Source organism: Ailuropoda melanoleuca, chromosome 14 (genome assembly GCF_002007445.2).
Source record: "Ailuropoda melanoleuca isolate Jingjing chromosome 14, ASM200744v2, whole genome shotgun sequence".
In the NCBI taxonomy this organism is placed as follows: domain Eukaryota; kingdom Metazoa; phylum Chordata; class Mammalia; order Carnivora; family Ursidae; genus Ailuropoda; species Ailuropoda melanoleuca.
The window spans coordinates 19,910,835-19,924,999 of record NC_048231.1 but is presented as its reverse complement, the minus strand read 5'-3'; the positions used below and the strand labels follow the sequence as shown (position 1 = coordinate 19,924,999).

Sequence of the window (14,165 nt, the reverse complement as noted above, 5' to 3'; positions counted from 1 at the left end):
TCTCCACATAAATGTTTAGAAAATGCAATTTTACCTATGACTCGTAAAAAAGAGAATTCTTTTTTTTTGAAGAAGAAGAAATGTGGGTTTTGTTAGGGTGATATTTACTTCCATGGAATCATATATTTTAAATAATTCAACAGGTTTTATTTAGCTCTTTAAGGGAAGACGAAGTTAAAGATATGAAAACTCTCCAATTTTAATTTAAGATTATGAGGTATTTTGAGAGTCATACAAATTCATTCAACAAATACTCCTTGAGCTTTCACTTACTGCCTTGCTCTCATGGTCTAAGGTTTTTCTGTTTGTTTTTTACTCATTACATCCAGAGAAAATTTGACACTCATTGGATTTAACGGTTTCTAGACTATCATCAAACTCCTAAAAATTTTAAGTGGTCCCTAAAGATGATATGATTGAGCTCTACAAACGAGGGTGATCCCTAAGTGCCAAAGTGGTGGTGGGTATGAAAGCCAATTGCTTACATCTAACTCAAAACCAGGAGCTTTAAAGCCCATTCTGATTTAAAGAAGATTATATAAGAAAAATAATTTCATTTAAAATTTGATGCCCACATGAAAACAAAAGCTGAATAAGGCATATACTGAACTATGCAAATTTATGAAAAATAAGAGTCTCGAGTGAACCTAAATAATCAGGAAAGAAGCTGTAGAGGTTAAATGCCTTATAACTGAGACAGCTAGAAAATCCTCAACTGGCTGACAAAGTGAGAGAAGAAGAGGTCATTGTTAAGTAAGATGAGAGAAGGCCTGGGTAATTAACCACATTTAGTGTGTTTCCATCAAACATCAGGCCTGGAAAAGAGTAAAATTTGAGAAACTGAGGCAGTGAGTTAGAATGTTCAAACCGAGGGGCGCCTGGGTGGTGCAGTCCTTAAGCATCTGCCTTCAGCTCAGGTCATGATCCCAGGGTCCTGGGATCGAGTCCCACATCGGGCTCCTCCGCTGGGAGCCTGCTTCTTCCTCTCCCACACCCCTTGCTTGTGTTCCCTCTCTCGCTGGCTGTCTGTCTCTCTGCCAAATAAATAAAGAAAATCTTTAAAAAAATAAATAATGTTCAAACCCAGAATTTTAACCTCAGTATTCACACAGAATCCCAGACTAATGATTTATGCCAATGTTATCTAGATGTCACCATTATCTGTTGCTGTGTGGGCAATGGAAGCTTTCTCTTGAGGCAGGGCAAAACCTAGTTCCAGAAACAAGTGGTTTAAATTCTTCTGATTTTTTTTTAAAGATTTTATTTATTTATTTATTTGACAGAGAGAGAGAGAGACAGCCAGCGAGAGAGGGAACACAAGCAGGGGGAGTGGGAGGAGGAAGAAGCAGGCTACCAGCCGAGGAGCCTGATGTGGGGCTCGATTCCAGAACGCTGGGATCACGCCCTGAGCCAAAGGCAGACGCTTAACGACTGCGCCACCCAGGCACCGCTAAATTTTTCTGATTTTTTTTTTTAAAGATTTTATTTATTTATTCGACAGAGATAGAGACAGCCAACGAGAGAGGGAACACAGGCAGGGGGAGTGGGAGAGGAAGAAGCAGGCTCACAGCGGAGGATCCTGATGTGGGGCTCGATCCCATAATGCCGGGATCACGCCCTGAGCCCAAGGCAGACGCTTAACCGCTGTGCCACCCAGGCGCCCCTAAATTTTTCTGATTTTTAATCCAAATTGTTCTTGGAAGATGTGAAGGCTATGAAGATATTTCTCAATGAATACAAAAGAGGGCTCGGTATCTCTATGCATATAACCTTCATCAGTGTTAATCGGGCTCCCAGGGGTAAAATCTTTGTATCAGTAGGAATATCTATCTCCCTCCTGTATTTAAATATGTCTCTAACATATTTCCCTGTGTATCTGAATCCTTATCAGGAATACTTTATGGAATAAAGATATTTAGAAAGAAGAAATGCTCGTTCTTCAAAGGTGAGGTTGAATAATCCCAGGCAGAGGGGATCAATATTAGTCTCATTGAGCTACATGTTAGCTCCTTCAGGGTGAGCACTCTGTCACCTACTTTATTTATATGTCCCTGCCCACATCCCCTCGCTGTACACAACAGATTGTTTTAAAACCTGCTTTTATCTCCCACCTGCCCCATGTAATTATATTACTCAAGAAATGCTGCCATTGAATTTCTGTCCTCCGCTTTTGAATCAGAGGAACACCTGTGCAGCCACTAAAAAAGCAAATGGACTTAGTTTGGGGCCATTCAGGTTTGGGCCTGTTCAAGTTCAATAGCAAAGGGCAATATACACCCACAACCTAGGGAGCTGTAGACCTTGTGAATCAGATCTGGAAAAGCACTCTGTTTTATTATGGAGGTTGCTATGGAGATGACCAGGTGTGGGAGGCAGGGAGGTGGTAGGGGAAGACAGTAGCAATATATTGTAATGGTCAAGCCTTAATTTTTAAAAGAAGACTTAAAATCAAGTTTTGAACAACAATGTTGCATATATACAGATATTACTGCTATGAAAGCAAGATAACCAGAAAAAGGATAAACAGAAAATCCAAATTGAAGTCTACGTATCTTAAACTATTGGCCATGCAATCAGTTAATTTAACATACGTCTTGGGGATCATGCCATATTTATATCTGAATTCCTAAGATCTAATACATGCCTAACACATACAGTTAACTCAAAAAATATTTGCTGAACTGAATTATTTTGGAGAGGAAATTTCAGTAGCGGAGCTCCTAATTCTATTTTCCAACAGCTCATTTATGAAAATTATTAGAACAGGATGGCCTCAACTCTAGAGATATACTGTATCCTATCCTAGTGCCCAGAAATAGTTATTGAACGAATGAATGGATGAATTGAGTGAACAAAAACTTGGTGCCCAAATTCTGGTATGGACTGGATGTATCTGCCCTCCAGTGTTGTTAACACCTCATGTAGTACATTGAGATTATTATCTAATCATCTGAAAAAATCTGACCACCAGGCCAGAGTTACTTTCCTTCCACACAGCTGAGATCCTAAAGGAATGGATCACACTCCAAAATGGAAAGGCCCTACCTATTATTAAGTCCCTACGTAATGCTAAAAACAGGAACCCACAGAACTTCCTGGATTCAAAGCCACTTGCAAGACACCAGTCAGGCCTTCAACAAAATTTGGAAAAAAATAAAAAAATAAAAAAATAAATAAATCATCTTGGGATAAGAAACAGAAGGTTTTTACTTTTGTTATATTATTTTTTTTCACAAACCTTGAATTTCTCTAGAGTTTGCAAAAGAAAATGTTTAATGGCTCACTTTTCTTTAAAGAAAAGGAAAAAAAAATAAAGCAACCCAAAGAATCAACTAGAATATTCTATTTATTTCTCTTAGCCTTTGCAGAAATAAGATCCTATCCCAACTCCAGCTTTTAATTCTATTAAACGTACACAGAAATTCGATGATATCTGTTCTCTATTATATATATACATATATATAAATGTTTAACTTATAGCAAGTCTCAAAACAGACGACTTGGAAAAACTGATAGGAAATCATCAGGGACTGCAGTTTGCCTGCTGGACATTATATAGCTCACTATAAAGAAAGACCATAAAACATCAAAATGTATCTGGGTGCGAATGGGGAACACACTGAAGCATCAAGTTGCCAAAGTCCTCTTAACTTCAAAACAGCAGATACATTTTGAAGCATCTCAGCCGTTGACATGGCATGATTCAGTACTAATTTTGTGTTTACTATGCTATATTACAGCACAATTCTCTAAACACGCAATAAACAAAATTAGTATAATACCATGTTAACTGCTGTTGAAATCCCATGGAAAAAAAAATTTATTGTTCTTTGGTTTTGGTTTCTGGTTTTATTTTGTTTGCCACACAGGCTCAGAACAATTCATGAGATCTAAATGCTCTTTATAGCTCCACTTTGGGCTCATGGTGTTTTGATGTTATTCCAGTATACACATCTTCATGTCCCCACCCCCTGTCAACTTCATAGCTGCCAGCGGCTGCCGTAGTTTTCCTGTTCCCATAGTTAATCTCAGTGTCCGACTGCTCAAAGTTGGGTGGTACACCATGGGGTTTTCTTTGGGTATCAGGAACTGATGTTAAATTTCCCTGGGATCTTATCTGCTCCTTCCATGGGATTTGATGCTTTTGATTATATATTAATATTTATATATGTATGCTTATACATATATAGAGGAAATACACACATTAACACACTATAGTATATATAAAACACATGTATATTCACATATATGTATGTATTGTTTTTTGCAAATGTAAAAATAAAGCAAGCAAAACAAGACTGACCTAACCTACCTGTACTCGGCTCACATTCAACGAGGTCTTCGTCATCGCTTGAACATTCAGCAGATGAAACAAGGTCATCTGATGTTGGCTGTGTATGTCAAAGGAAAAATAATGGGGTAAGGGGAAAGGGAAGAGAGAGGAAAGAGAGATAAGGAAACCAATGAACAAAAGCATCAAAGTCTTATCACTATGTCCTGCCTCTCATCATTATTATGTTTCTCTTCTCTAAAGAGGGCATGCTGGAGGATAGAGCATTTTAAACTCTTGCGGAGCTGTGAATGGCTATGAGTTCAAACAACCTTGATGGATTTTATGAGAAGCTGAATGACTCCAAGTGGTTCCAGGAGGCTCAAGACTATCCCCATCCCTGTAAGTCACACCGTACAGCCTCACTCTATTCTGATTTTAATCTCAATTTTGAGAATCTGAAGGGCAGGCGAAGGGCGATACAAACGGTGGGCCATGTAAGAGTGCCAGCCAGCATGGAAAGGCACTGCAAACTTTGAGAGGGTTTCAGTGCATGTGGTGTGTGGTCTCAAGTGTATGATTTGGTGGTTGTGAATCTACACGCAGGCATAATTAATGAATGCTATGGAATGCAGGCTGTTCAGGAACAGCATAATGGCTTTTCTCGCTAGCAGCGATCTCTTCATGTAATTGCTGCAATTAGCTGAATTAGTAATGTAGGCCAGCAGAGAGATACCACATGACAGCCTCTGGACACAGGTAAGACTGTTTCTGACGACAGAAGAAAAAAAACCTGGTTGCCACAATAGTAATTCAACTTGTGACAATTTTTTTTTTCTATTGCATCTTGCAGAAACTCCCCAAATGCCAGGGAATCTGTTGCAAGAAATACAGGAAACAGTGGGTATGGGTAATAAGAAGGGCCTTTGCTACACAGATGAGAAGACTACTTTTTGTACCTGATAGATATTGCATGCACAATAAATACTACTGAATAATTAATCTACAGATCTTATGTAAAAAACAAATGTTTGTCCTACTATGTGCGTAAGGGTACTCAATATACAGCACTTGTTCAATAAATGCTCATTTTCCCCCCTTCTTGATATTGGTAGTATTAACTGATTTGCTTGGTTTTATTATTCCCAATGCATTGAAGTCTGAAGTCTGAATCCATATTCAAGAGGAAAAGCAATTAGAAGCCAGATGCTGAGCTAGACATGTATATACATTTATTAGTTATAGCTGTTATTAATTGATTAGATACAATTCTCACAATCCTTTGGGACGGATATAATTATATACTTTTAAGGAGAGCTTAAGTTCAAAGAGGACACAGGGCTAGTAAGAAACAGTGAGGATTTGAACAGATACATCTTAGTCAAAGTCTGCATTTGCGGTTCACATAGGCTACTTTTACACCCCTTCTTCCATGATGTTAGTTTTGGACTGAACTGTGACCTCCAAAATTCATATACTGCAGTTCTAACGCCCCAGTACCTCCGAATATGATTAGTATTTGGAAATAGGGTCTGTGTTAAAATGAGATCATTAGGGTAAGCCAAATCCAATATGCCTGGAGTCCTTCATAAAAAGATGAGATTAGGACACAGACATGCACAGAGGGATGTGTGACGGCACAGGGAGAAGACAGCCATCCATAAGCCAAGGAAGGAGTTCTCAGAAAAAAACCCGACCCTGCTGACACCTCGACCCTGGACTTCTAGCTTCCACAATGGTGAGAAAATAAATTTCTGTTGTTAAAGCCACTCAATTTGTGCACTTTGCTATGACAGCCCGAGCAAAGCAATGCACGTGACAACCCATATGCTTAGCATTTCCAGACAACATCCTTTTTGAAATATACACATGAAGCATAGAATTTACTGGACACGACAAAGAACAGTAGAAAAATCACACTAGGTAATTGATTTCTCTTAATTGACAGTGGTAGAGAGGTGCCTTAAAACCATGTTATTGATCTTTATTCTTACATTTGACAGGGAGATAATTCAACCCTGCTCCTTCTTAAAGTTAACAGAAAAAGAAATTTCAAACATCCTTTTTTTTTTTTTTCCAATTAGACACTACTAAAATGTGCATTTCATTTCCAGCCACTGAAATTGGCAGCTCTATCCTAGAGCCGCCATGATTTGTGTTAGAGAAATGGTGAGCACAACTCCTTGGAGTTTCCTGTTGTGATTGGGCCCTCTGCAGGCCCACTTTCACTTAGGGAAGGGAGATGGTAAAGGGAATACATGTTAACTGTGCAGAAACGCAGAAGCCAATCATAAGAGGCAAACAGCCTTTTTGGGAGGGTCACAATCACTTTTGATAGTTATAATGCATGAGTTATCCATGGAGGGAAGACCTTCCTCAAGGCAGCAAAAATTGTTTTGGGTGTTAGGGGGGATGGATCTTAGATATGAAAATGTTTTTTGACCTGCCAAAAGCCTGCAGTACTTACACAAACATACAGTATATCTGTGGTATTAAAATTTTATGGGAGAAGGGTAATTAGGGGGAAAAATTGCCTAAAAAACTCCTTATAGGGTAGTAATAAAAAAGAGGTCGAGAATACACTTCTAAGGTAATCAGTTGGAAATTAATTGTTGGTGACTTCTTTATAAGGACCTTGCAGAATGGCCTGTATGTGGCATAACTAGCTCAGGTTCCTAACTAGGTTCCTAGTTTTGAGTGAAAACCAGCGAGTTACATGAAAATCTAGTGAACTTTGCTCAAGAACTCAAAGTCAAACAGAAATTCTAAGAAAGAAAGTTATATTAATTTTCCTTGGCCAAAGATAAGATGTAGAGCTCCCCCCCCACCACCAAGGAAAGTACTAGACTCTGAGTTGAAGGATATTTACTATTTTCCTCTCAGTGTCCCCCTGCCTCCTCTAATATACATGAGTTCTCCCCTGTCACTATGTGGTTTGGGTGACAGTGTCCCCAGCACCATTCTCCTTCCCATCACCACCTCCTCTTCTGCCCCCAACATGGGCCCCAACCACACCTGCAGACCCCACACATACGCTCTTCCCCATTTTCACGCCCTTTCTCCCTATTAACTGACCCTGTGCCCTACTTCCCAGAGATTTGATTTCTGCTGATCTTTTATATGCATACAGATGAATACATTGTTGTTCCCAGGCAACAGAAACACATTTTGCCGGTAGCTACCATTAATGGTGGTTAGACTCCAAGGAGGGTCTGGCAGGCAGTCTAGCAGAGCACGGAATGAGCAGGACTGACTCGCCACAGAGCACAGCTGTGACTCCCAGCTCCTACACTTACAGTCAGTGACCAGGGTGGGGGTGGGGGGGTGAGTTACTTCCCCTCTTCAAGCCTCAGTTTTTCCATCTATAAATTGGGATAAACACAGGGTCTTGTCATCAATTTAAGTGCAATGTTAAAAGTGAAGCTCTGGGGGTGCCTGGGTGGCTCAGTCAGTTGAGTGTCTGAGTCTTGATTTTGGCTCAGGTCATGATCGCGGGGTCATGAGATTGAGCCCCGCATCAGGCTCCGTGCTCAGTGGGAAGTCTGCTTGAGATTCTGTCCTTCTCCCCACACCCTGTGTGTTCTCTCTGTCTCTCAAATAAGTAAATAAATCTTTATTTTGTTTTTAAAGTAAAGCTCTGTTCCTGGCATATGGTACATGCTCAATAAATATAAGCTAAAACTAAGTCAATCAGTAAGAGCACTTCCAAGCCTAGCTACCATTCCTAGTTTAAATAAAGTTGCTATCCACCTATGTGTTCTCTCTTTAACGATTCATCCCCATTAGAACTGTTCTTCACTGCTGATAATTCATTAACTCCATTTTCATTCATTACCTCTGGTTGCATCTGCCATGAAGAGTGATAAAGAAAAATATACTCATAGAGATGCCAAGAGAGCTTAAAAATCACTGGAAGATAATCTGTTTCCCATGGCTCTGGGTCCAGACAATCTGTGTGGGTTTTATGTGAATCCAGCCCCTTCCTTTCTGTCTCTCAAACCTCATCATCACCAATTACAGCCACTGCCAATGAAATTCCCAAAGCCATTACAAACATCTCAATCCCCTCATTGCCCAACACAGTAACCAATGTTTGCCTGGAGAACCTGGCATCCGACACTACCATGCCTGCCACAGAACACTGTAGTTTCAGAAATACTGGCTCTGCCAGGGGCAGCAAGCTTTGATTTGCAAAGGACTCAGGATTTAGGACACTATATTTAGGGATTAAAAAAATGTTTTTTACTACTTCTGTCCCTGCCATATAAAAAAACCCTAAAATCACAAACCAAAAGCTTTTGGATGATATGCACTTAGAATCACATCCTAAAGTAATGACGGTTTGTTTCAAAATTACTCTCAGAAAACCCAAGGCTTCCTTTTAGTAGCTCTTTAATTTTCTTGTCTGTGTCCTTCCCCAAATATAAGTAAATTCAGGTTCTGACTCGGAATTTTGGGAAAAGAGGTACACATTGTTGACTGTTGGTTCCCGCGGCTGGTGAGTTATGCCTCACTACTGTGGATACACACAGACTCTGGATATGATTATCATGAATAGAACGGAAGTCTGGACTTTGGTCTTTAAATGAAATACAGTAGCCCTAGGCTGCGTATGTGTGTATTTTCCTACAATCATATCCATTTTTCATAATTACTCATAATTCCTTGGAAAAAAGAGCACTTAGCACTCTTGAAAGTTCAAGATATTTGAACTTTCTAGAATCATGCCTACTAATAACATTTACCAGTTATTAAACACTTGCTATATTCAGACTTCATGCTACGCAGTTGACACATATTCACATCTTAGTATTCATAATAATAAGGGTGCGGACATTTGTAGTGACATCTGCTACTTTTAACTGCCCACCGTCCATGCTCCTTCAGGGAACAGTCCTGCTTTAGGAAGTTCTTCTATTCTTATAGTGGTGCTGGGAATGCTTATCAAGGTGCTTTCTCTATCATCTTCCTATTTCTTTCCTTCACAGTGATTGTCTAAAGCTCTCATAATTCCCAGTGACTAAGCTTAAAGTGTTTACATATTATGGCTCCTATAAGTCAAATATCTACATTATCTATAAGTCCGTCAAGAAAGAATAGAAGGTCTGTGACCACCTCCAAACCAAATCGTTTAATCGTGTCTGGGCTATTAGATCCACCATTTGTGACATATGACTATATCATCACAGTGCTTTGTTCATCTTTCATTCATTCCTTTACTACTTGAATAAATATTTACTGGACACCTATGTGTCAAGCACTGTAGCCATTATGAAGGATACAGTGATAGATAAACTACAGTTCCACTGCTCTGGGAATTCAGTCTCTGAAGAGAGGGACAAGTAAACAGGCAAAGTTGACATAGTAAACTGAATGTCATGGCAAGAGTAAGGATAAGGTGCTAAGGGAGCAAACAGCAGGGGAGCAGAGAGAGCTCTTGGGCAGAGGGGAAGTGGAAATGAGCCCCAAAGGGACAGGCAGCAGTGAAGCAGGGAGAGCTGAGAGCTGTGGGCAGGAGAAGAAGGGCATTCCAGGTGGAATGAACAGTCTTTGCAAAGGCTCAGAGGCATGAAGAAGCACAGTTCATTTGTATACCTCTGAGAAGGACAGGGGTGAAAAGATGTACCAGCGTGACAGAATGACAGCTACCTGAGTTATCGTGTTGTTCTTGCAAACTCGGGATAATGAGCATGAATTTAATATCCTGTCCTATGGGACGTCTCTCCTTCTCCCCCACCCATGTCTCATCAACGTCATCTGTCACCCTTCCTTTGGAAGCACTTATACGTTGTTTCAGAACGTAGTACACGGGGCTGATGGTGCCATTCCTCCACAGTGCAGATTAAAGACTTTACCTTGACTTCTCAAGGGGAGGAAAATATTCTTCTGTCCGTGTATATTAGCCAAGTTCTGTATTAAAAATAATAATTCATACTACCCCATTTTAAAATATGCATTTCATATTTTTAATCCAAATGTTGAAATTACCTGGTTCTGAATTAGGATTCATAAAACTAAAGATAGGTATAATAACTTTCAATAAAATATCTGTCTGGAAGGAGCCCTCTTTATTCTTTTCTTGAAAGATTTTTTATTGCATTTGTATTCCTTTTTTTTCTACCAGTGTTTATTTAAATAAATAAATTTAAATATAAATTTTATTTAAATATAAATTACCTTAGAATAAACTGGGACAGAAGAAAGCTCAAAACTCTGTCCACCCAAGTAAATTTATAGGTATATTTACGTTCCAATTCCCTCAGCTTCACAGACCTGGCTTCTCATTTTCCTCCAGTGAGTTACTGTGTCTGTAATCACCTGCTTCTAATTATTTACTCTGAAGGGGTCTACCTCACAGGAGTGCCCCCCCCATTCTTCATCGCCATCCATTAATTTGGCATTGAGAAAAATGCCTGCTGCCGTGGTCAGAAGAGCTCAAGGTAGACTCACCATGTCCCCTCCTTCCTGCCCAGAGGCCTATTTGTGACTTCAAATTCCCACCTTTAGCCCTTTATCTTATACCGAGAATCGGCTAATCATTGGGGGGGGGGGAGGGATAATCATTTTTCTCCACCCAGCTCCTTGGAAGCACAGTTATGTGACCGAGATTAAGCGCAAGATAAAATAAGTCCTGCCCCAGAACAGCTTTATGAAATTATAAATAACACACTCAAGAATGATGATCGCCTTTCTTCCAGTGAAAAAAGAAAAGAGAAAGGCCCATAAATATTCTGAAGTCCCACCGAAAACAGCCATACATCTCTGCAGCTGCTTCATGCTAAAAAGAATTCAATTCCTTCAAATGCTTGGTGTTTTCATTTTTCCCCTCTATACTTCTATTCCGTGACAAAGTTGGGGTTTAAAGTATTTCATAGGAGAGAGGGAGTCATTCAGCTTCATGATGAACGTTTATTCTCTATTGAAATAAAGGATATCTAAGATACTTTTAATTAAAGAAGAACTCACAGATGCTAGGTACATCTGTAACCTTTAATGAGATTTTAAAAAGCCTGACCATCACAATTCAAATTTATCTATTAGGATTTTCTTTATCAAATTGTTGCCACTGCATAGTCCCAATTTAGATTAACGCTTATAGATCTCCGCCTGACGCATGCACACACGCACGCACACACTCACACACACACTACTGGATGATTTTTAGACTGAACCAAAGACAGAAAAAGGCTGGATCTTGGGGCAAACTTGTTAGAAGCAATAATCTCCACCCTCCCCTCTCTCCCACCAGCCCCATCACTCTATCCAACTCAAGGCCAATATAGAAACAACCCTAAAACATGGTAAGATGCATGGGTGGGATTATCAATACCCTCATTTTATTCAGAACAACCCCTCTATAGTTCTCTTCAAACAACCAACTGACGCTATTATGAGAAAATGAAACAAACAGCTTGAACTTGTCATACTCAAGTGTGAGAGGTTGGGGCATACCACGAGATGGGTTCTGAAGGACAGAGACAGAGAGACAAAGCTGCATCTAGTTAAGATGCTTTCTGAGTTTCCCTCAGGCCTTACCTCTATGTGCCCATGTAACTTTATTGGAACAACACCCTGTGAATTTTTTTTTTAAGATTTTATTTATTTATTTGACAGAGATAGTGACAGCCAGAGAGAGAGGGAACACAAGCAGGTGGAGTGGGAGAGGAAGAAGCAGGCTCCTAGCAGAGGAGCCTGATGTGGGGCTCCATCCCAGAATGCTGGGATCACGCCCTGAGCTGAAGGCAGACGCTTAATGACTGCACCACCCAGGCGCCCCATACCCTGTGAATTTTAAAACTGTCTCCTGGAGTTCATGTTATTGTGGTTTTTCAAAAATAATCCTTTCCTCGTTTGTCTCCACCCACTCCTGGAGATAATCACTTGCCAAGTCAGATAGGAATGTCCACATATTTTACTTGACTCCTATTTCCATGGAATGAGAAGGCTTTAAAGAGAATGGCCCTGGGCTACAGATATAGCATGCAGCATAACCTAATTCATTTAACTGGACCAGAGCTAAGAAAACTGAATATAAAGAACAAACAAACAAAATTGCTCTTGATATATGATATTAAGTAGGCACACATTTACTCAATCAGTCTTCCCTCAGCACATGCTTATTAACTGCTTCTGATGTGCCACTCACTGCGCTAAGGGCTAGACCGACCCAGTCCTTGTCCTCACGTGGCTTATAGACTGTAGGGATTTGAGCCAGGCTAAACTAGAAAACACTGACTAGCTCCTAAACCATCAGCCACAAAATCATAAAGTTAATGTGAGGTCCATCAGTGGTACCCACTGTCACAAAAACTGATTATTCACAGGCATTCATGATAGCAGATCATACAGGAATCCAACGAAATAGTACCACCAACGTCCCTTTAAATTCTGCTTGCTCTCAATAGCCTCCATATTCTTCCTCTTCTTTTCCACACTGCATCTACCAGAGCAGGATGAGAAAACGGCATGATGTATAATAACTTTCACTAATAAATTAACCTTTAAAGAAATCCCTTTGCACACTCAAGATTTAATTAACAGCGAAAGAACCAAGCTAAGCTTAGCCAAACTTTGTGCCAAGGATTGGGGTCCTTTCCTTCTATCCTTGAGGTCTTCTCAGATTATATAATTAAATGTGGTGTGGCATCTTTTTTTTTTCCTTCCTTTCTTTCCAGTTTTAAGATTTCTTCCATCTGCTCAAAAAAGGAAGGGTGGATCAAGAGAGAGGAGAGGGAGGAGGGAAAAAAGAGTGGGTAGAAGGGGGATTAATCTATCTGTTGTTCAAGGCAGCCTGACAGAGGGAAGAGGAGTATTGAACCACAGAAGATTAACCAAACTTCAATGTACCTTCCCAAAAGCAGGAGGAATGTAATGCTACGTGGTGTTCCACTGATAAGCAAATCCCTCTAAATCCTTTCAATTTATTTCTTGGCCTGGAGAAATTACATATTATTGAGGAGGCAGGGAAAAAAAAAAAAAACCACCTACCCAAGCACATACCATCTCTAGGAATTTAGACCAGGAGCCTGTCGATTATATACACCTAAGGTTTGGCTTTCGTAGTCATTTTTCTTATCGGTACAGGTTCTCTCCAGTATGGCTAGTCAGAAAGGTGTGGCTGTGTTTCTACCGTAAACTCTTCTGGTTTTCACCACAAACTTTGTTTTCAGAATTTACGGTCTAACCATTATAAGGGAATGCCAAAATTTTAGCTGAAGTTCCAAGGACCTAATCTACTTTCTTGCTTGCTTATCTTCTTGTCAACCTGCCACCTTCTTTTTTTCTTTTTGGTGCGATATCCATTCTAAGTAAGCTTTTTACTCCAGTATCATCACCAAAATCAAGCCTCTGTTTTTAAGGGGTGAGTGACCAGGTCAAGTATTAATGGAACCCACTAAAAGTGATGTAGGTATCAGTTAATGGATGTTAAAATTCTGTATAAAAGCCTCTATCATGGAGAGCACCAGTGTGGTTTTTTTTTTTTTTTTGAACCAAAATGTACTTTTATTCATTTCTCCATGTTCTCTCTCTCTTCAGGGAAAAGAAATGGATTTTGGGGAAAAAATAAGAAAAATAGAATCATATTTCTTTGTGGAGATGATTTTTCTCTTGGCCTTCTATTCTTAGCCTAACCTTACCACTCAACATAGGAGAAACAGCCCTTCCTGGCAATTTGAGATCACAGCATAAGAAAGCTTAATAATAGACCCAAACTTTGGAGGAGAACAATGAGTTGCAGGATAAAGCCAGTCCTGGATATTGGTCAGCAATTCTGAAAAAAGATGTAAGGTAGCCATTCAGTCCAGAGAAAATAGCAGTGGTTCTCAATCTTTGGTCACTGATAAATTAAGGTGGTCTAGATGAGCAGGAGAGAAAGAAGTGGGAAAATAGCAAA

At 39.8% G+C, this 14,165-nt stretch overlaps 1 protein-coding gene across 9 annotated transcripts in view; it reads right to left on the bottom strand.

Annotated features, from left to right (window-relative positions):
• Positions 1 to 14,165, bottom strand: part of NRXN3 (neurexin 3) — a 1,691,473-nt gene that overhangs the window by 46,480 nt on the left and 1,630,828 nt on the right. For 7 of the 9 annotated variants that reach the window (XM_034643175.1, XM_034643167.1, XM_034643172.1 and 4 more), the window contains one exon: positions 4,313 to 4,391. In XM_034643175.1, the coding sequence (XP_034499066.1) occupies positions 4,313 to 4,391 (79 nt within the window). Of the gene's footprint in view, positions 1 to 4,303; positions 4,392 to 14,165 lie in introns of all 9 variants that reach the window. The other 2 variants (XM_034643171.1, XM_034643173.1) reach the window with 1 other exon arrangement.